We start from the raw sequence: 24,178 nt of genomic DNA, 5'->3' as shown, positions 1-24,178 counted from the left end.
TAGAAGGTGAGATTGAGTACTAGTGCATACTATTTTTCTTTCATACTACATCAAAGTATATCACAATAATAGAACATATACTCGATTTGAATTGGACGTATATCTTGGCGAACCTCAATACAATTAAAGTATGAGGAATTACCAAGATCCTTCGTATCGTAATTAAAAGATTTAAAACTCTTGCATATCCAATAAGATTTAATCTACATAATACAGTGAATCTTAGTCGCTCATCTTTAGGTACTATTATAACATTCTTTGTCTGGTCCTCCTTAGTCACATTTGGTTTTGTAGAGCCATATACAACCTATCATTATTTAACTCATTCAGGAAGCTCTATTAAGTGCCATACATCATTGAAACTCATAATTATCATCATATATGACCAAAAAGACACTAAGATGAATTTTCACATACATTATTTATCACGGAATTATTTTTGAGACTCAACAACAGTGTTGGGGATTGCATAACAATCAACGTAACTGATGCAGATGAACAAATATCTAATTGTGTTCTCTCCTTAAGATTTATGTTCATATGCTACATGCTCCTAGTGACCACTATGCTTCTGAGAACATATTTCCAAAAATTTCTAACTTGCATTTGAATTTTTGAACCACAACACCGTTGGGTAGAATACGGAAAGTAACCTAATGAAGTGTGACACATGATTATCAATAACGTTGGTCATAAATATAACCATAAGACGCATGATCATAAATTAGAGATGCAAGATTGATAATTTAACATTCATGTGTATTTTATACTATTAAGGGGCTAAACATGATAAAATGAGTTAGAACATTAGTGTGTTTTTAATTCACTTCCTAAATAAGATTTCTTGTTGGTTCCATCATACATGTAGAATTGTCAAATTCGGAATATTTATCATTGTAGTGTAAGAAAAGTGAATATCATATCCCATATTTAATGAGACAATCCATTCTCCTCATCGAAATATGGTGAACTTGACCACAATTTTGATGAGGTCAAACTATTCATTTCCCTTACATCTTGATACGTCTCAAACGTATCTATAATTTTTGATGCTTCATGCTTGTTTTACACCAATTCATATGTGTTTTGTTTACACTTCGTTGCACTTTTACATGATTTCCCGCACTAACCTATTAACAAGATGTCACAGTGCCAGTTCCCTGTTTTCTGCTATTTTTGTCTTTCAGAAAAGTTGTACAAGAAATATTCTCGAAATTGGACGAAACAAAAGCCGAAGTTAATATTTTACTGAAACAAAAGCAGTAGCTAGATGGTTGTCTTCTCCACCTTGTGCTTCATGTATCGATCTTGTGAGCTACCCTACATGATCAAGATCATCTTTATGTAATCCTATATGTTTGGTTTGCTGGGATCCGATGAATGTTGAATACTATGTTGATATTGATTATATATTCATGTCATATGTTATTTGTGATCTTGCATGCACTCCGTTGCTAGTAGAAACTCTGGCCAAGTGGACACTTGTGACTCAAAGAGGGAGTATTTATGCTCGATAGTAGGTGCATGCCTCTAGTTTCCTGGGAGAGTGACTTTATAACTTCTAAGGTTATAGATGTGCTATTGCTACTAGTGAGAAAACAACGATGTTTTATCCAAGGTTAATTCTCTTGTTTACTTTACACGCATTGCTTGATGTGATAGTCTGTTGCTCAAAACTTTATACTGGAATGGGTGCGGACGCTAATCTAAAGGTGGATTATTAGTCATAGACACAGTTGAATTACGGTCTATGTATTATGTTGTAATGCCCAATACCAAATATCATAGTAATCATCTTGTCATGTATCGATCGATATTCTACCAATTGTCCAGCTATAATTTCTTCACCCAACATGCTATTTCTTTATGAAGAGACACCTCTAGTGACCTATGGACCCCGGTCCTATTTCCTTTACAGATAAATTCAACTGCAATTATGTTCTGTTTACTTTTTGCAAACATCTCCTTCCATTCGATACGTCTAATCCTTTGCGTTCGGCAAACCGGTGATATTGACAACCTCACTGCAAGTTGGGGCAAATTACTTTGGTTGTGTTGTGTGCAGGTTCCACGTTGTTGCTGACACCGGTTGTGCGCACTACCACTAGTCAGCCAACAACACCTTCAAAAGTCACGCCTTTCTCCTACTGGTCGATTAAACCTTGGTTTCGTACTGAGGGAAAACTTGCTGCTATGCTCATCACACCTTCCTCTTGGGGTTTCCCAACCGCTTCCACAACAATTGCAAACAATATTGTCTGGCGCCATCACCGGAGCACCATCAAGATTTTCTAGCGCCGTTACCGGGGAGAAAGAAAATTTCTGCAAGGGGCTTCTCTCATCTCCAATCTCTTTACTATGTTATAGTTTGCTTAGTTTACTTTACTTTGTTTTGTTTGCTTTCATTATATGAAAAACAAAAAAATATTAGTTTACTTTTATAGTTGTCTTTACATCAAAAACACACAAAAAATTAGTTTCTATTATAGCGGTTATTTATGTTGCTTAGTTTAATTTTGCTAAAATAGGTTCCGCTGAAAATACTAAGTTGTGTGACTTTACTATCACCAACAATAATGATTTTATTTGTACACCTATTGCTCCATCTGCTCCCGAAGCAGCCTTCTATGATATTAAACCTTCTTTATTAAATCTTGTCATCAAAGAGCAATTTTCTAGTGTTAGTACTGAAGATGCCGCTTCTCACCTTAATAATTTTGTTGAGCTTTGTGAGATGCAAAGATATAAGGATATAGATGGTGTCATTATAATACTGAAATTGTTTCCTTTCTCTTTGAGAGGTAGAGCTAAAGATTGGTTGTTATCTTTGCCTAGAAATAGTATTGATTCTTTGGTTAAATGCAAAGATGCTTTTATTGGAAAATATTATCCTCCTGCTAAGATTATATCTTTGAGAAGTGACATAATGAAATTTAGACAATTTTATAATGAACATGTTGCTCAAGATTGGGAGAGAATGAAATCTTTGGTAAATAATTGTCCCACTCATGGACTGACTACTTGGATAATCATCAAAACTTTTTATGCAGAAGTAGATTTTTCTTCAAGAAATCTCCTGGATTCAGATGCTGGAGGTACCTTTATGTCCATTACTTTGGGGGCTGCAACAAAATTACTTGATGATCTGATGATAAATTATTCTGAATAGCACACCGAGAGAGCTCCACAAGGTAAGAAGGTAAATTATGTCGAAGAATCCTCCTCCTTGAGTGATAAAATTGAAACTGTTATGTCTATTCTTGTTAATGGTAAAGCACATGTTGATCCAAATAATATTCCGTTAGCTTCTTTGGTTGCTCAAGAAGAACATGCCGATGTGAACTTCATTAAAAACATCAATGCTTATAGGAATAATTTGAGTAGCAACAATTATATGCCATATCCTCCTAATAGTGGCGATGGTTATTATGGTAGATCAATGCCTAGCGAGGAAAAGATTTTAGAAGTTGAAAAGACCACTAAAAACTTTATGAAAATGCAATATGTGCAAAATAAAGTGTTTATTAAAACCATGGAAGAACAATCTGGTATGTTGGAAAATATTAGTCATCAACTTGAGAATTTAAATAGGGAAATTTTTGGTTTGCAAGTCAAGATTTCGAATGCTGAAACCAGTATTTCCTCTTTGTCAGAAGCACAAGTTTCTTTGATTAATAAAATGGCCGCTAAACCTATAACTATGGATGAAAATCCATTTTCTACTACAAATGTCATTCAAGTTAGAATTGATGAAAATGTTAGGATGTTGGCGGAATTGCATGCTAGGTGGGAAAGAGAAGATGAAATTGCTAGAAAATAATAATTTGACTAAAGTTTATACCATCACTACCACCACTAGTAATGAAGTTTCAAATGCTATCCACTCTCCTACTATTAATGGTAAAGTGAAGGGTGTAGGAAAAGTCCCCGCTCCTTCTACAAGATTGCCTAAAATCACTGAAAATGCTCGTGATAAGTGTGCTGATTTTTTCAGAGTATCGGAGACAAGATTCCTTTTACCTTTGATAAAAATGAGTTTGATTTCGATGATTGCAATATCTCTGAAGTAATTAAGTTCTTACAAAAGCTTGCTAGAAGTCCTAATGCTAGTGCTTTAAATATGGCTTTTACAAAGCACATGACAAATGCTCTTATGCAAATGAGAGATGAGAAATTAAAACGTGAAGCCTCTATTCCTAAAAAGTTAGAAGACAGCTGGGAGCCCATCATTAAGATGGAAATAAATGGATTTAATTGAAATGCTTTATGTGATCTTGGTGCAAGTATTTCTATTATGCGTAGAAAAATCTATGATATGCTTGAATTCCCACCATTGAAAAAATGTTATTTGGATGTTCATCTTGTTGATATTGCAGCCAAGAAACCTTTGAGAAAAGTTGATAATGTGCTTATTATGGTAAACAATAACCTGGTCCCCATTGATTTTTGTTTTGGATATTGAATGCAATGCTTCTTGTCCGATTATATTGGGAAGACCGTTCCTTAGAACAATTGGTGCTGCTATTGATATCAGAGATGGGATTATTAATTATCAATTCCCACTCAAGATAGGTATGGAATACTTTCCTAGAAAGAGAAATAAGTCATCTTATGACTCTATTATTAGAACAAATTATGATCTTGATGCTTCTTCACTTGATAATAGTTGATGCTCGCGTTTTTACTGCGCCTAGCTGAAAGACGTTAAAGAAAAACGCTTATGGGAGAAAACCCATGTTTTATTTGTAGTAATTTTCTTGTTGTTGAGTCTTGGAAGTTATTACTACTGTAATGACCTCTCTTTATCATATTTATTTCGTTTTTGCGCCAAGAATAGCCTCTAATAGGAAGAAAGTAATGTTTGGGGAAGTTGCTATCCTGGAAACAGATTATGTTCTGTTACCATAAAAATTCGTAAAAATAGTCAGAGCGTAATTTTAAGCTATAATTGTTTATGAATATACCCCAGGTTATTATATAACTTTCGTTAGTTGACCACTTTTCGAGATAAGCAACGAAGCATTTTCAAAAAAAAATGATCTTTACCTGTTGTTCTGTTTTGACAGATTTTGACACTATTTGCATTTGCCTCTTAAATCTCTTTTTTTATTTCTTTTGATCGAAGAGCTTTTTAAAATGTTGCTACAGTAGCTCATGCTTTAATAGATGTTTGATATATGTTAGTACTAAACAAAAGTGGATTTGTTTATTTGGATTGTACTAATGCTGCTAATGAAGAATTGTGCGAAGTTTTTGTATGAAGGAAGTTTTGAAGTGTAGGGAGAGAAGAATGATGTGATGAGATGAAGAATGGACAAACGCTCAAGCTTGGGGATTCCCCTGCACCCCAAAGATATATTCAAGATGTACAAGCGTCAAAGCTTGGGGATGCCCAAGGCACCTCCTCTTCATCAACAAAGCAACATGTCATCTCTCTATACGCTATATTTTTATTGCTTCATACGCTATGTGTTGTTCTTGGAGCGTCTTTATTTTTGTTTTTTGTTTCGTTTTGTTTTGTTTGATGTAGGATATGTTGGATCCCGCCACAATTTTTTTGGGGAATGACCCGCTCCTTTTTAATTGCGTAGAACACTCTAGTTTTTGTCGTTATTGTTACGCGAGTGTTCTAGTTTTCTGGTACTTCGTTTAGCTCTTGTTCTTTCACTTGAATTTTGTTCATAGCATGTTAGTATTCTTTATTTGTGTATGATTAGCTCTCTGGTACATATTGTATTCATCTCCGAGAGTTATTTCAAATAAGTTGATTGGTGTTGGATACGAGTAAAATACTTCATGACTATAATGATGCAAAAGGAAGCTTGTCTAGACTGTGGCATAGACTTTGGTATGTCATGTTCGATGTTATTCTTGTCATATGCTTAGTATTTATTGTTTTAGCATGACTTGTTTCAAATGGCTGAGAGTTCATAATGTGTCATTAAAAGAACCATGTGTTGTTTCTATCATAAAAGCATAGTATTGTGGTATTCTACTTTGATACTTTATTGGGTCTACTTGGCACATGCTTATACCATGTTATGACTATAACCAGTCAATTAAAGCCTCCATGATCATTTAGTTTTTGACTTGAAATATCATTTTATGCTTTGATTGATAATGTTTTGTTGCTATGGATGATTATGGCCATTATTGCTCTCTTAGTTGGTCGCTTCCAGTCTTTTTGCTAGCCTTCACCTGTACTGAGTATGAGCTCTACTCGTGCATTCAACCACCAAAAACCAAAGTTGCCAATTGTTTCGATCATATCTACCTATATGTGGTATTTTACCGGCACTCCAAAGTAAATTTCTTGTGTGCTACCTTTAAACCTTCAAAAATTATCACATGTTTTGTGTAAATTATAGCTCATGGGAAAGTAGTCTAAAAACTATTGTGGCAACTATTATGTACTATGCATTTATAATTCTTATAAGTTGCTCGTTGTGTGATAACTATGCTGTAATGGAGAACACCATCAATATTCTTTTGTTGAATATCATGTGAATTACTATGAATGCTCATCTTGTTTGAAGTAAGGGAGATTTACCATGAGTTGCAAAGATTGGAGTATGCATATTGTTAGAGAGGAACATTGGGCCGCCAACTAAAGCCATGTTCACATGGTGGAAGTTTCAGCTAGGCAAAAGTCCAAATATCTGTTGTCCTTGCTTTCCCGGTATGGATGTCCAAAAAAGTTGAGATTCATCAAAATTGAGAAATCAAATGAGATTCATCTCCTAGGACCTTTGTACAAGTGGCAAGGAGGTACCCCTTTATAACACTTAGTTAAAATATATGTATGCGATGAAAATCCATAGAAGTCCAAACTAATTAGGACAAGGTGTAAGCACTATTGGTATATTATGCATGAGGCAAGCAAACTTATAGGAAGTAATTGTGCATAACCCATACTATTTATCACTACCGTTGACATAAGTAGCACCTCTCAAAATAAAATATTTTCAACACTCCTATTTCTTTCAAAATAAAAAGCTCTAGCACATGGGTAATCCTTGCTTCCCTCTGTGAAGGGTCTTTCTTTTGCTTTCATGTTGAGTCTCCACCTTCTACTTTATGCACCGATTAACAGAGCATAGTTGTCATTCTTAGTGCAATGTGCATAGTCCCAAAATTATTATTGATTGATTCATGATTGTGCTATTTCTTGATAGGGAGAAAACAACGATGTTTTATAACTTCTAAGGTTGTAGACGTGATTTTGCTACTAGGGAGAAAACAACGATGGTTTATCCAAGGGTAATTCTATTATTTACTTTACACACATTGCTTAATACGATAGTCTGTTGCTTGCAACTTTATACTGGAAGGGGTGCGGACGCTAACCTGAAGGTGGATTATTAGTCATAGACACAATTGGATTACAGTCTATGTATTATGTTGTAATACCCAATAACAAATATCATAGTAATCATCTTGTCATGTATCGATCGAAATTATGTCAATTGCCCAGCTGTAATTTGTTCATCCAACATGTTATTTCTTTATGGAGAGACATCTCTAGTGACCTGTGGACTCTGGTCATATTTCCTTTACTGATAAATTCAACTGCAAATCATGTTCTGTTTACTTTCTGTAAACATCTCCTTTCATTCGATACGTCTAATCCTTTTTGTTCAGCAAACCTGTGAGATTGACAACCTCACTGCAAGTTGGGACAAAGTAATTTGGTTGTATTGTGTGCAGGTTCCAGATTATTGCTGACACCGGTAGTGCGCCCTGCCACTAGTCAGCCAACAACACCTTCAGAAGTCGCGTCTTTCTCCTACTGGTCGATTAAACCTTGGTTTCGTACTGAGGGAAAACTTGCTGCTGGCTCATCACACCTTCCTCTTGGGGTTTCCCAACCGCGTCCACAACAATTGCCAACAAGATTGTCTGGCGCCATCACCGGAGCGCCATCACATCTTAATTGCTCCATAGCACAAATCAATAATACATAATATTTATTTATCAAGGACATATGAATTCTCACATGGTGAGATTAACATCAGTGATTTCATTACAAAAGAAAAAAAAGGTTCAGCGAAGAATCAAAAATGTCTTCCAATGCTTTATTCTTTATTATCCTCATATAAAAAAACCTTTTCCATTGCTGAAAGGGAATACATCTTTATGAGAATTATTTTAAAATATGAAGCATTAATACTTGCAATGGTCTAAATCAAAAAAAAGTACATTTGTTGTTCTAATCTTTCTCACGACTGGGTTGAAAACTGAAAAAGAACATTATTGGGACATGAATAATCAACATTGGTCAAAACACTCTCGTACTAAATGAATCATATGCTCATAGATACAATATCTGATCAAACTTCTCGTTGGTTCTATTTTTACTAGATAACATAATGAACCGTATTTTTTTAAATATATTGATACCAACATTAGCATACAAGATTCACATAACTTATCTGCTATGTTATTAGACACATCGATTCGATCATAACACGCATCACCAATCATTCTGATCAAACTATGACACCACAATCTCAATAACATTAATCTAACGTGCAAAGCTGTCTTCAAAACTTTCAATAGAATGTTAGAAAATACCATACATTTAGACATTCATATCAACATAGATAAAAAAATGGCATCTCAGAATGTAAGCATTACAGTAAAATTCATAGTGAAATGACATTAACATTATTGTTCAAGTTCTCCAAACAAAATCTGGACATAATTACATCAAATTTCAACAAAGAATTGTTAAAAAATGATGCTCCAATAAATAACCATGCATTACAATGATATAAATATCTAAAATTCTCTAAAAAAATCATTCATATTTAGAGAATAATCATCATTATGAGCCTTCATCCCTTGAGTAAGTGCATGCCAAAATCCATAAAATACACAAACCCATTACCTTAGCATAATGGGTCAACACAATTAGGCCGCATAACACGGAAATCCGAACCACATGGCCATCAACATTATTTTTACATTAGCCTCAGCCTAGTGATTATCACATCACTAAAAAAATGCCATAATCATGATATCAACAAAAATTCAATAATACTGTACATATCATTAAAAATGCCATACTAATAACATCATCATAACCTTCATGATAAAATAAAATCCTTGAACAAAAGAATGTTTGGAGACTTCGAGAGATATCCATTATTCTGCTAATAATACCAGTTCATATCATCATACTTCAACCTTGAATGATATTAAAGGGAGATCAACATTATAAAATGCCACATGTGACCAAGATATTAATATCACAACAATATTTCCCAAAGAGAAACATTTTACATCTTTTTTAATTTAGGAAAAAAATGAACATTATATTTATCTTCATCTTCGGCCCATTTCTAATTTAACAATGTATTAACATTACCATAATAGTGTAAACATCAGATAATACAGTGAAAAATAGAAATAAACTCTTAAACTCCATTTGGCTAATTAAGTCCGCGGAAGCATGTTAACATTCTGCCATGGAAGCTTAATTCAATAAAAAATGTTTGTTGATGGGACAAGATAAACTAGACCGGAGCCCTTCCTTTCACTTGGTCCAATAAGCTCCAGAAGCCCATCAACCCGCAGAACTCTGGGTCTTTGGATTGAATCCAACAACCGCAGACCATTGCGGTCACATCAAAAATCGTGCTCGGTGTACCACTAGAACATTTTCTCTCCTTCCTCCCTATTTTCCCACACAAAGGGTGAGTTATAGCACTGGCAAACCTGAGAGCCGGCCTACACGATAGCGAGATGGCACGTCCATCCGCGATGGCTAGGGAACCCGACGTCCATGGGTTGGTGCCCCCCCCCCCCCCGATCGCCGGCAGAGTATGTGGTCCTTGGCTTGAGGAAGTGAAATCCGCCGAATGGCCGTTGTCGTGTTGTGCATATTGTTGTAAGGAGGCGGCGATTCTCGCAGAAAACTGCAGGCGGACATCAAGGGTGAAAGAGGCCATGGCTCAGAGGCCTAGCTTGCCTTCATTCGTGTCATGACCAGCGCTTCATTCCGATCATCCTCTCTTTTGGGAGGAGATGATGTCTCGGCATTGATGCCCTCACACACCCACTGTCGAACGAGGTCTAGGAGGAACAACATTGATGCTGCGTCATCAAGTGAGTCCATAGAATTTCCTTTTGTGTAATTCAATCTCGGGCTAGGGTTCAGAGAAATTTGGGGAAACAATCGGGAGATTTCCTATTCTTTTCATTTTTTACTTGTAGATTCCCCTTCTCCTCCATTATATTCTTAATTTAAATGGAAACAGTACTAAGAAATGGTCGAAGTAATTAACATTGTGAACATGTTCATTAGTACTGACTCGTAGACAACTATAATAAAACATGACCATTTAATTAATATGAGGCTAAACATGATCCCCTAATCATAATTAGGACCCTAAGATGATAATATTTTGCTATGATACCATTGTTAACTTTAATTGCAGCGTTAGGACTAGCCTAAACATAAATTGATCATCCATTAGAGCCCCTTAATAGACATATTAGGAGATTATCTTACTGATAGATGAAGAAGAGTTCCCATGCCTACCAGATGCAAACATTTTGAAGCCCATGGCTTTGATGCCGCAGGACACTGCCATCACTATGGTGGCTGGCGGTGATTGTTAGTCTTTCGCTCTCTTCGCACCTCAATAGGATTTGTAGTTTTGTTCTGGAGTGGTTTTTTGTGTTTCGTTAATCATCACACGTCAGAGCCATTCCCTTATGCTAATGAGATGGGACCGAGACCAAGTCGCTGGTCTTTGGTGCCTCCCAATCAGGGTACTAACGTGGGAGCCATGCTCGCCTTTTTCTCTCAGTTTCTTATAACTAACAAGCCCAATTCCAGCAGGCCAAACTTACCCTTCCCATGACCGCGAAGAGGACTCCGAAATAGAGGGAAAGGGAAGGAGCAACGAGGCCATGTGGCCCCTAGTGTGTATCAGGCTCATCCCAGCGCAAGGGTCGACGATAAAAAAAATCGCCAAAACAAGAACCGATCCGCCCATGACTCCATGAGATAGTCAAGAAACCAGAACGCCATATTTGCAGGATTTGGGGAAACAAATGCGACGTGGAAATAGGAAAGAAACATGAATTTATTTGAAGCGGAAGAAAAGCTAGCGGCGGTCGTCCCAAATGTAGCGTTCAAACTAACATTAGACCGGAGGAATAGGAGCATGATCAGAATCACTAACATGGAGGTTAGTTTGGAGTGGATCTCAACATCCAACATCACCATGATTGACGACTATAACAACGGAAAGGGCGAGCAGCAAGGAGAGAATAGATCTTCCGCTTTACGGAAGGTACCGATTCAGTTGTTCCCTAGGGCCTGACCCGTAGGTGCTTTAAAACCTGCGCGGGTCACAACAGTAATGAAGCCTAGCAACCAATCGGGCCTAATTTGTCTCCCCATGGTCTGGTTGGAGATCGTGCGGGCTACCAAGCATGCACATAGTATACAGTAGAGTTGAGTAGTGTATATATGTGCAACTGAAATTAGATGGATTGAATATGATTAAACTGAGAAATCGAGTACCAAATAAAAAAAAGTGCCGATCTGTGTTGTGCCGCCCTGTGGCTATAGTTAACAAGTGAATATGAATTCGTTGTTTTCGTTCCTTGCGTGTTGTAGTCGTGTCTTTCGGTGAAAAATATGTCGAGTTGTTTGTACAAATAAATTGGGTCCCGAGGAAAACAAAACGCCCTTTCTCTACTCTATGCACCAAGTCAGTCATCTTTAGTTTTGGTACGAGTTATGTCGCGTGGGCTGGATCTAAAACTTGCAAGGAATTAATAATTCGGTTCCTGCAGTCCATTAGAGCGGTGTCGAGTTGTGTATCTGCGGCGTATAAGGATACTATACTATCTCAGATATGCACATTTATAACTATAGATAGAATGCTCCGTCGTACTATACATCAATGCATCATTATCCATCTATTATTTTCTTGTTGGAGCGTATGCAAGGAGCCAAAGTGGAGATAGAACTGCATCATGTATCATCAGTATCCATCTACGTGTTATTTCCTTATTGGACCATCTGCATGAGCCAAAGTGGGGATGAAATGGCATCATGTATCCACGCGTATAATCGGTTGCTAGCTAAGATATGGTTTATTAATCGGTGGTTGGGTTTTCCTGTGTTTTTTCCTTTTGGAAACGTACTTCTCATATTTGTTCCATACACCTTCATTACCATTTCAGATTTAGATGCGCTCTCATTAATAACATATATACGCACCAGATGTGATCAATGGTTCTCACACACACACTCTTGATGGTTCATTAGTATCTACATGGTTGCGTACTTGGTCTGGTGGCAGGTGAGGTGGGGTTCCAGGAAGCATATCTACGCCCCATTAATTGAGATGTTGGAGATAGAATGACATTGGCAAGATAGAGTGACGCCGGGTCTCCTTGGCTGATATATATCTCTTAATATAAATATTCTCACACTTTCACTTTTGCTTCATTTACCATGCCTGGTTCGTCCCTATTTGCCATAGCGGCAACTGACGAAAATATAATTAGCACTAATGAAGTCAGTTACTCTAATGGTACAAAAATAAGCATGCTCTATGGTATGCAGTAACAAGTTTTCCATTTTGAATTTTCAATTAAGTTAGTCATCTCAAGTTAACATATAAAGTGTGGCCCACGTGTTACAATTGATCACCTTCATTACCATTGAAAATGAGACGAAATACTAAAAAAAAGATGAATTGGTTGAAAACATTAATGATCGTTGTCGCAATGTGCACATACTTTCCCGCAAATTTTCTAAATGTGCAAGTTAACTACTAGGGAATACTGCATCCTATGAGATCAACATTGAGCACGTCGGTATATATTAGTCCATATAAAAGACTTACCACCATTGCCCTTACTAGCCTAGCCAGTTATTATGTTATGGTCCGGGGCAAATATTTGCCATTCCTACTATACTTTTACATTTCCTGCTTGTCATTGCGTCTTTTTTGCATTGTATCCTAGATAGTACATTGAATTGCATTGCCTCCTCAATAGTTTGCCCAGATACATGAAAATATTGTATGGTGGTTCCAGTCCAAAAAAAAAAACACAAAATACGAGCATCATTCGCTTTGTTCACTATCTTTCCCTTTTTAGCTCACCGCCCCGTCCCCTTTGAGCCCACTTCAACCCCACCGGAGGTCATATTGGCTCCCCAATCCTACCGACTGCGCGCCACACCGGCCCGACCCAGTTACCACCTGATACCATCGTACTAGTCTAACCTACAAGTTTATGTCAGTTAGTCGGCCCCGCTAGCGGCCCAACCCAACTCTATCATCGCCGTGCTACCACAACTTAGAAAATAGTATGGTAAGTGCTAGGCTCATGGCTTGAGTAGGATTAGAATAACGAGCTTCTCAGTTCTTCAATGCTCGGCCCATTAAGATTTGTGATCGTTAAGGGCCCTGAAATGAAGATTTGCTTAGACCGTTATACATTAGGACACGGGGTTGATGAGATCATGAGTCATGGCGAAATTCAGTGATATCAGTCGCTCAATCCTCTCCTATAAGAGTCTCAGCTAGGCTTAGGCCACGGTGGGTTATTTTTGCCGACTCAATAAGACCGCCTGCTCGCTCGCTTTACTCGTTAGTCTTAACAAGAAAAAATATGTTGCTCAACTCAATTCGTTACTCAAACGAGCAAAGCTAAATGAGCTGAATAAACGAACGCTCGTTAAGCTCGGTGAACTTCAAGCATAATGACCAAACCTATTCGTGGTAGGATAATAATTTCTATTGCTTATATCATGAGTTTATTTATAATAGTCTACTTTCAATAATATAGAGTATAATTTTGTTAACCATTCATATGTGCACAACATTAAAGTTCAAATGTGCTCGTGGATTAATTAAACATATGTGACTTGATTTTGAGTAATATACTCTGTATCCTCTACACCCGTAAATCTTACCACCTAACCTTTTTTTTATTCTTCTTTAATTTGCTACCCTGCCCATTTATGTGTAGTAAATTAATTTGCATGACGGTATATTTGGTGTTAATTAATGGTAATCCATATGCTCTCTCCCTCATGCGCGACGTGCTAATTTTGTGCACATTTATTTAGTGCAAAATAACTATGAGCAACGAATTACAAGTTAATTTCTCTATATATTATCTGATGACCGCTAAAAGTAAATTTTCTGAAGCCAACAAAAATAATTAATGTGCAACATCCAGTAGGCAAGGGAAAGGCCGAGAGGCCGGCTATAAATAATGGCAGAGGAAAGGGGCAAATAACACAACTCTACACAATACATGAGTGCTGGAGACACACGCCGTGTGTTTTTGTTTGGAACTTGGAATTGAACTACCTGGTCAGGGCATCCAATCGTTCTTGGCGAAGATGTATGGCTCTGCTCATGGTGGGCATGGGAGACAGTCGGTATATTTGTTTTCCCATCTCTAACAACACCTAGTTGGAAATATTGATGTCTGCTATCTTGATGCTCCGAAGAGTTCTTCACCATGTGTTGTTCTTTTTTTTTTGGTTGCTTATCACGTAGACCACGTGGTAGTATGTGTTATTTTTAGTAGAAAGGGATAAAAAAATATGAACACATAAGCAACTGCATGTTGATTTTGTTTCCTCTGTGAGCATCGGCAAATGTTAAATGTGTGATACTTGTAGAGATATTGAAGTATGTCTTTTTCTGATTTTGTTTATTTGACTACTTCCATTTGTTACCTCCGCGATTCTCGTTGAAATCCACCAACTAATTTGTGTAGAGGTGTTATCCAATCATCGAAGTTACTATGCCAGAGGTATATATATTCCTCCCCTGATTATTCCAACCTGAGGTTAGATTTCTGAGACCAACACAAAGTCAGACAAAATAATAAACTATATGCACTATCTGATTTCAAAATTTATCCTAGAAAAATTGGGAATCCGTCCTTTTTCGGGATTAGGCTTGTTCATGTTGGAATGAGAATGATTACCTATTCTAGATAAAAGAATTCTTACTCTATTCAAGGTTTCCACAACAAGCCAAAGCCTACCTACCGGAGTGACTTTTTGGCTCTTGGGTGCATATGCTTCATTTATTTTGACATGAATCTTAGATACATTTTGAAATGTCAAAAAATTACAAACGGAAAATTCACGTGTGCATCTTCACATGCTACGCGTGCATAAAATCTTTCCTAAAAAATCGATTTGTCGTTTGGGCTGTGTAAAATAGCAAAATTGTATGCTAAAAACAAGACTTTGTGGGACATGTTTTGTCTTTTTTCATCGGCCACAGAAAAAGTCAGTTTTTTCGCGAAACTGTACGAACGCACATAGATTGTTGAGATGCACATGCGAAGTCTTTTGTTGGAATTTTTCAACAATTAAGAATATGTTTTTTTAAAAGATTTTTTTAGATGAAGGGAGCATATTTCCCTGAGAGCCGAATTGAACTTTCCGACGTACTCTATTCTTTATTCTCCCACTACGGAAGGAAACCAAATGTGTGGGTGGATGCTAAATGTATATCATATGTTTGAAGCATCAAAATGTATTTTCAAAGTTCTTATTTATTTCGGACTAATATGAGAACTGGTAACCTCATGGAGTCCACATAGAGGGTCCTTCTAACTCTTCTATTATTTAATAAAAATAAATTCAACTTTCTAGTGTAAGTTTCTTACTTTAGTATGGAGTATGAATCTAAAAGTGTAAGTACTATTTTTAATATCAGAATGGCATGCCACGGGCACAGAGTGGTCAAGCACACGGCGACGAGCAGCAAACCTTTGACAATTACTCTGAAGAATTAGATGAAATGCATGGTGATCATGTTGATTTTGACATATCGCTTAGCAACAGAAACATAAGTCGGGGGAACCCCACAAATGATCAAGATGGCATTGGCCCAAAATCAAGCAAGAAGCGCCTACAAAGGCTCACTTTCCAGCAGAACCAGATACTTCAAGGGTATGGGTACTACTAAGGATACTATGATTGATTTCAAGTTGATAATTATCTTCTTCTTTTAGAAGTGCAAATATTTATGACAATATTTTTATCTTTAGTTCTTTTTAACCAAATAAATTTGGTTGAAATGAATTGCATCATATCTGTAGCAGTGATGGTTTGTCCACATGATCATGTAAATACACATCCCATGTTTGTTCCTTCTTCTAATATATTGATGGACGGAGGGAAGGGGGGACGAGCAGGGGCTAAGCCCCCCCCTAACAATGTTGTTTTCCTGAAGTATCTCTTGAAACCTATGTGCACTTCGCCACCCCCAAAGTCTCTCTGCCCCCTCTATACGTCCTGGCTCCGTCCGTGATATTAATCTACCTATAAAATGTGAAATGGGCTCTTTGAGAAAATGTGAGAAGGATAATAGTTTACGCAACTGCACACTTCTTGAGTTTGTTATAAGAATTTAACGACTTGCCAAATGTCTTTTTTTTCTCACCTGAATGAACAGAGAGTTTAGCGTATGTGCTCGCCCAGATAAATATCGGAGGAGGGAGCTGAGCGAGATAACTGGTCTTACAGAACAACAAGTGAAGTTTTGGTTTCAGAACAAGATAACACAAGTCAAGGTCTGGTCTTAAACATTTGCAGAATCTCAATTATACAGTTTGTATCAGATCATCTACCTCGCCATTGAGGATGCATCATCAGCTATTATTACACTGTCATAACTTCACTTCTTAAGTTACACTTACTGTAGGTAGCCTTAGCCCTTATCAGTATGTCGTAGAAAACACTCTATCTCGGAATTAGTAATCATTTTCTGTACATGTTCTGTGACATAAACTGCAGAGTCTGCATAAAAAAGAAGAGAACTATAGATTGAAAGTGGAGAACGTAATGCTGAGCGACGAAAATAAGAAGCTTAAGGAGGCTCAGAGGAATATGTTTTGCCCCACTTGTGATCCACTGCCACAGAACCAGCTCTCTCCAGATATGCAAACGCTCAAAGAGCAAAATAACTGGCTAAAGCTAGAGGTACATATACAATCAAACCTCTCAGGCATTTTCAATTAAGTTTCAGTAAGCTAGAAACATTTGGACGAATAGGCTTCAAGTTCGGTAACTCAAAAACAATGCTAGATCCACTGTTCTTAAATTAACTTGCAGGAATTATAACACTAAGCTACATAGTATTATGAAGATTGCACCAATGTTGTATTATTTCCACTTACTAATGTCTTGCCTTTCATTTGGCAGATTTCCCGATTGCAAGCTGAAACACTTCAAAATTCCGGACAATCTTTCCAACTTGACTCATCTGCAGAAAATGTTGGTACCAGACAAAACGACATACAAATGATTGCTGAACTAACTCATAATGCAATGGACGAGTTTATCATTTTGTCCAACTCACATGGCCCTCTATGGCTGCCTGTCCCTGGTGGTTCATTTGAAATACTGAACAAGATGGCTTATGCTACACAATTTGATGGAAAAAATAGTGCAGATATAACAGGATTCAAGACCGAGGCCACTCGTGCTAGTGTTGTGGTCATGATGGGCGCCAAAAATATTATGGATTATCTCATGGATTCTGTAAGTTATATACAAATTATATAAAAAGACTAGTTATTCTTTGTCAACCAAAAAATTACATAATTTCAATGCTAATGCAGTTGATGTTATTTCAAGTCGCGATCTGATCCTAATGTTAAATAAATGCAGGAGTGCTATGCATCTCTCTGTCCTGGAATTCTGTCAAGTGCAAAAACCATTAAGGCTTATAAGTGGCCTACTAATGTAGGCTACGATGGCGCTATGCATTTGGTATGTATGGCTTATAAGTTTTGTCTTTAGTGCAAAGATCTTGTCCAAAACAAGATAAAATCTTCATTACTGATAAAACAAGCATACTATACTAAGGTAAACTTAGTTTTGGTCACTAATTGACATCTTTTCTTTGCTTGAAAACAACAGATGACAATTGAAACGGTGTTCCCGTCCCCCCTGGTACCATCGAGGAAATGCACATTCGTGAGGTCCTGCAGGGAGCTAGAAAACGGGACAACACTCATTGTTGACGTGTCCCTGGATAGCAGTGATGGTACCTTCTTCAAATGCCGCAAGATGCCTTCAGGAGTGCTAATTCAGCCCCTAGACCGTAACAGCTGCAAGGTATGGTAAAGAAAGACTGAAAAATGATAAATTTCTACCATGTGGTGATACTGGTATATATGGAGGTGAATTAGTCCATGCTTTATGTGCACGGAAATCTTGTTGGCAGATCATCGTCATAGAGCATGTTCTAGTAGATGATACCGGAGTTCAAGAGCTCTACCAGCCATGTCTGAGTGGACTCATGTTTGGAGCTAGGCGCTGGGTAACCAGCATCGCACGGCAGTGCTTGCGTTTAAGAGACACCTTCGACGTTATTACCAGAAATGCATTAAGAGGTAACTGGAACCTACAGATCTGCATTGTCTGAAACTCTGAACTGAGGAAATCCTGGAAGGCATGTCTTTACAAAAACAAGCTTTTCCTCCTTGGTTTGTTTCAGCCAACTCAAAGGGGAGGAAGTCCCTAATGAAGCTAGCCGATGGCCTGCTCGTCAGCTACAACAACAGCATCGCCGGCATCCCTGAGGACGCATGGACCATGGTGTGCGGTGCTGGTACGGAACAAGATATCAAGATCGCTCATAGGAGAAGCCATGACCGCACAAACACCGCTGTTGTGTCTGTGAGTGCATCATTCCAGCTTCCAATACCACTTAGGATCACCTTTGATCTGCTCAGGAACAACACGCTGCGTGCAGAGGTACACTAATGAAAATACCCTGATCTACCTCTCCAATCACACACGTGGTATGGGCATTTCGCTTTTCTCTGCAGCTAACTGTGTACTCATGTCATGTGTACCTTACACAGTGGGATGTGCTGGTGAAAGGTGGTGTCGTGAGGGAGGAAGCCTGTGTCTCCGGCAGCATAGAAGCCGATGATACCGTCTCCATACTGCATGTTAAGGTACCAAACACATCTAGCTTCAGTATCTCCAAGATCTATCGTTTTCTCAGGTAATCTGATATCTCACTCAACTAACTCAAGTATATTTGTGTGATTGACCAGAATGTCGCAGAAATAAGGGAAGCCATCATGATCCTCCAGAATAGCTGCTATGACGTGTCGGGCTCGTTCATTGTTTACTCACCCATCGACACCCAACTGATGAACAAGATCCTGAGCCCAGAGGACATGGCGGAGAGCAAGATATCCCTTTACCCCACCGGCTTCTCCCTCCTCCCCGTTAGTGAGTCTGCCGAGGGTGGCAATGGCATTGCCCTAGGCGAGGATGGAGAAACTCTTGTAACCGTGGGGTTCCAGATTCTGCTGAAGCTCGCACGTGGCAATGACTTATATCCTGAGTCTGTGGCTGCGACCATCGCTCTCATGTCCGAGAACATTGCGACTATCAAAAAGTCATTGATCAACAACCAGTCCCATGTAGAATGTACCAGGTAATATTCTTCCTGTTCAAATGCACTAATACTAACCTGTGCTCAGTAATTTGGTGATGACGGCTTGTTGTTTGCACAGGAGCAAAGGGAGGCACAATGATAGTGGAAGGATGTAAATCAGCATCGAATACATTGTCAGTTCCAATCAACAACATTTCTCCTGGTGTTGCTGCAATATTTAGTTACATTTCCTTTACTATTTGCAACTTTCAGTTTGCAATAAGAACTTGTAATAATGGTTTAACAACCAAAACTATGTTATGTTTCCTTTACAATTTGAAATTCTCATCCTATAATAGGAACCTGTAATAATGGTTTAGGAACCAGACCTATGCCATGTTATTGCTGTATTATCGACTGCCATGTAACCATAAAGTTGCATTTGCTTGTGAATTTGGTGACACTATGAATGCTATTCTACAACCTGCATTTTCTTTTTATTTGATGGGTGCAATTTTAAACCTCACTTTTTTTAATTTTCTCTACACAATGAGGTTTTAGGGTTTTGTGTGCAATTTGTGTGCAATTTTACACACAATTTGTGTGCAATTTTACACACAAAGTTAGCAAACAGCTTCCCTGCTAGATGGGTAACAGAGACATCCTAAATCTCACAAAAAGTCCTACTGTCGACCCTTGTACACTTCACATATCTCCAGTACCACCATGACTCCAATATTAGAACGGACATCGTCATGCTTTGTCCTGTTCTAATATCTGGTTGTTTTTACCAATACTGGTTTATGGTATTCACGTGTACACCTATTTGGATTGGTTTTAATATCCATCGGTATCTAGAGCTAATTACTGGTGGAGACACAAATATTACCACCACTCCAAGCAGGTCCTAAGGGAGGACCTAGTTCTCTCTTGCAGTAGAGTCGTAAGTTCTGCAAGAATTAATTTAGGAGGAGGTTCGATAAATATTTTGCATTTAACAGTAAGTGGAGAGTGAAAACATTAAGTGATAGCTTAATAGAGAAAATGAACAGAAAATTCGCAGTTCACAGCAACAGATTAGGCATTCCATGAGAAGCATTTCAGGAAAACAAATTAAGTATACTTTAGTGACATGAGGGCGAACTTATTGTTCACTAATTTAAAAATCTTAGGTGGTCTGGAGGTTAGAACAAGCTAGTTACAAAACTAGTACAAAGTCAAGTCAGCCAGTAAAGTAAATGCTCTCTGAAGTAAAACAGCAATACCTGGAAACAAAATAAGAGAAGACAAGTGTGTCAGCTTCCCTAACCTCATTGCGAGCTCATTATGATCACACATCTTCATCTCTGATGTTTTTGGCTTGCTACAGCTTCCAAAAGGATTTGGGTTCTCACATCAACAAGGGTAATCAAATTAAGACAGACATGATAGGTTGCAATGTTTTGAAGTAAGAGCAGCCCAGTTCTTCAACACGATCAGGGCTTCCAGTTTCCTGAAGCTTCGCCAGTTCCAGTTTCTTGTGGTTTTCGAGAACCAACCTGAGGTTGGGTGGTTAGGAGGGTGGTTGTACCCCCAACCCACCAGAGTTCAAATCCTAGGTTTGACATCTGTGTGTCTCATTAAGGCGGAATATTCATTCAGTGGGAGGCGACGTTCCCGTCGACAGCGAGGCGCCAGTGGTGACTTCGTCAATTTCAAGATCCCCGCCGGCTCAGTCTTTCGAAGGTGCTCATAGGGGTAGGGTGTGCGTGTGTGCGTTCATAGGGGTGAGTGTATGCGCGTGTATGTGAGCGTCTGCGTTGTACTGTGTTTCTCAAAAAAAAAGTTTCTTGTGGTTTTCCATGAATGCCTTTTTGTACTCCACTTATCCAGGAATATGTTCAACCATTGTGCCTTCTCAATCACTTGCATTGCCATACTGACCAAAGCATACAGCAAGGCATCAATCAGCTCGTGGTTAAAACCAGTGCTCACTCCGGTCCATAATATGAGCACATTACAGTACTTCCCAGCAGAGAGATAGCCTCTGACAAGTGAGAGGTACATCTGATTATTTTGTTCAAATAACAGGAACACCATCCTTCGGCATGTCCATCCTCTATCCTCCCAACCTTGTAAAATGCATGTATTATGGAGTTCCAAAGAATGATGCCGTGCACTCAGGACGGTTGTTATCTGTCAAGCCTGTCATTGTAGTAAGCTAACTTGTCATAAGATCTGGTAGCCTTCCCCTCCCTCATATCCTTGGAAAGATGCAAATGCAGACATGAAATCATGGGCTGCCACAGTGCCACCGAAGCATCGACAAGAGCATCAGAACTGCCAGCATCAAGCTGTAGTGCTGCTGCGCTGATCTCCGCGGCAGGATGTGCAATCTCTGCGGTCTTTCGCTCCTTGTTATATGCTATGAAGATTGGGGAGTATCTGCCCAGCCCCACAGTGGCGCCTCGAGCAGTCATTTCATCGAGTATGTTATGCGCCTTGCTCAGTAGACAAAGCCCAGCACAAGCATTGGCAATCCCAAACCCAACAGAATCGTGAAGTACACCGGCAATTATTTAGTGGACTCAATCTCTTGTTCTCGAGCGCGACAGCATCGGCGGCGGGTAGAGCTCTGGGGACGGGTCCGGCGGGGGAGGTGGGGGCGGCGGTTGGGGCGTGGCGCGAAGGGGTAGACGAGGAGAAGGGCCTCGCGTTTCGGGGCGCTGATACAGCAGGCGGCGAGGAGCGCTCATCGGCGGGAGATGGCGTTAAAATGTTGGAACGTTGGCCAAGGAAGTTGCAGCCAGATGGACTGAACATGAACGTGGCAGACAGTCTTCAGAGTTCAGAGGAAAGAAGTCTATATAACCCCCACAAGTATTGGTGTTGGGACACTAGACCCCCTTAACTTTAAACTAGCACACTTAACCCCCACAAGTTTACAAAACCGGGCAATTGACCCCCTCATCCCCTGGTAGATGTTTTGTAGACCGGTTTTGCTGACATGGACAGTGGTTTTGTGCCAACTCTCTCCCCGGGCTGTTATGTTGTCATTCTATGTCACCTACCTCTGCTTCTCGATCCTTTGTCGTAAGTCCCGACAGCCGATGCAACCTCGTTGAAGTGCGTTCTCGACAAGAGCTGGCTTGCTGAAGTGCGTTCTCGACAAGAGCTGGCTTGCTGAAGTCGATTGATACAAGCAGTGCTTTTCGCCAGGAGCAAGACGCGCACGTACCAAATTCTGGGTATTTGCTATCTGGTTTGATCTGTGTGTAAGCTAAGCAAGCACACACGTTGATGGATCAAGCTAGCTAGCTGAACCCACGCATTAACACAACTTGCCGCTAAGCTTTTGTTGAACGTGGTCGATTGTGGCCATGGGGATTGTGCGCCGTGCTTAGGCCTCCCGCGTGTTAACTAATTCTCTTTTAGCAACCCACTGCCACGTTGGGTGAATAATAGAGTGACACGTCACCAAAACCAGCCTACAAAACAACTTATCAGGACTGGAGGGGTCAATTGCCCGGTTTTATAAACTTGTGGGGGTTAAATATGTTAGTTTGAAGTTAAGGGGGTCTATCGTCCCAACCCCAATACTTGTGGGGGTTATATGGACTTCTTTCGAGTTCAGAGTATCAAACAACCCGTGGGACAGAATATACTGTTCATTGTTCAATTGAGAACAAGCAAGTGCGTATGTACTAGGCCTATGCCAGGGCTCTCCAGGCTAGCGATTTTTACTGCCGAAAGAAAAAAGGACCGCATCGAGCCCGTCTTTTTCGTTAGAAAGAAAGCAAGAGAAAGGGACTTGTATCGAGCCACACGCCATCCTCTTCCCAATGCGATCTCCTTCTCGTGGAGCCTCACGCGGTCACGCCATCCTCTCTCGCCTCCTGCCCTTCTCCCTTTCTCTGCTAGGGTTGGTCTGCATCCACCTCGGGACAGTGGCACGGCATCCGGGAATCATAGGCGAAGTAGCAGCGGCGGTAGCCGGAGGAGGAGGAGGAGGAGGAGGAGGAGGAGGAGAAGCGCCGGTGATTCAATGGCATCCGGCAACGGGCCCCTGATGTTCACTAGTAGAAAAAGTGGCTTCCATCCACCCCCATTAGTCCCCAAAATATTCGAACCGCGACTAAAGGGGTCTTTAGTCGCGGTTCGGGAGGCGACCCGCGACCAAAGGTTGGGCCCAGCGGGCTCGGTCTACAGATGGGGGACGGGAGGGGCTTTAGTCCCGGTTGGCCTGGGCAACCGCGACTAAAGGTGCCCGAAGGCCTTTAGTCGCGGTTGGCCAGGCCAACCGAGACTAAAGACCCACCCCTATATATACCGTTCAGCACACTCACTTAGTCATTTGGTGCCACTTCTCTTCACAATCTTCACAAGTGGGTGGTGGGTTTGCTTTTGGTTCCTCTTATGCACACAACGTGTTCGATGAAATGCCCGAGAGAATGAAAGAAACATGATATGAAGTGTCCGAGCCACACTTAAGCTTTCTCATTTATTTTTCCTTCTCGATCGCGGTTAGCAACTTGAATCTTTCATGTGTCATTGATAAAATATGCATGTGTGTAGTTCATTGTTTAATTTCTATTATTTCTAGCTAGCTAGTTAATTTAAGAAATGTATGATGGCTAATTATATACTTTATATAATAATAATGCAGATGAATCGGCAATGGATGTACAGTAACCGACTCTCCGGCGAGTTTATTACGGGTTTGAAAGATTTCCTCGTAGTGGCTAATGCGAACAAGCAGGGGGGTTTTGTTATCTGTCCATGTGTTG

The 24,178-nt window shown here is 39.5% G+C and overlaps 1 protein-coding gene and 1 pseudogene across 1 annotated transcript; one reads left to right on the top strand and one right to left on the bottom strand.

Moving 5' to 3' along the window:
- The first annotated feature begins 14,349 nt into the window (after nucleotides 1-14,349).
- Nucleotides 14,350-19,536, top strand: LOC127314384 (homeobox-leucine zipper protein TF1-like). Its single transcript, XM_071826947.1, has 11 exons — nucleotides 14,350-14,425; nucleotides 15,726-15,961; nucleotides 16,467-16,584; nucleotides 16,808-16,993; nucleotides 17,216-17,554; nucleotides 17,684-17,785; nucleotides 17,936-18,133; nucleotides 18,243-18,411; nucleotides 18,516-18,775; nucleotides 18,886-18,997; nucleotides 19,094-19,536. The coding sequence occupies exons 1-11, from the start codon at nucleotides 14,387-14,389 to the stop codon at nucleotides 19,474-19,476; spliced, it is 2,142 nt and encodes a 713-aa protein (XP_071683048.1). The 5' UTR covers nucleotides 14,350-14,386; the 3' UTR covers nucleotides 19,477-19,536.
- Nucleotides 19,537-21,225: 1,689 nt separating this feature from the next.
- On the bottom strand, nucleotides 21,226-23,443 carry LOC127336651 (pentatricopeptide repeat-containing protein At1g69290-like; annotated as a pseudogene).
- Nucleotides 23,444-24,178: the final 735 nt, after the last annotated feature.

Source organism: Lolium perenne, chromosome 3 (genome assembly GCF_019359855.2).
Source record: "Lolium perenne isolate Kyuss_39 chromosome 3, Kyuss_2.0, whole genome shotgun sequence".
NCBI classification, from domain to species: domain Eukaryota; kingdom Viridiplantae; phylum Streptophyta; class Magnoliopsida; order Poales; family Poaceae; genus Lolium; species Lolium perenne.
This window is presented reverse-complemented; position numbering and strand designations above follow the sequence as displayed.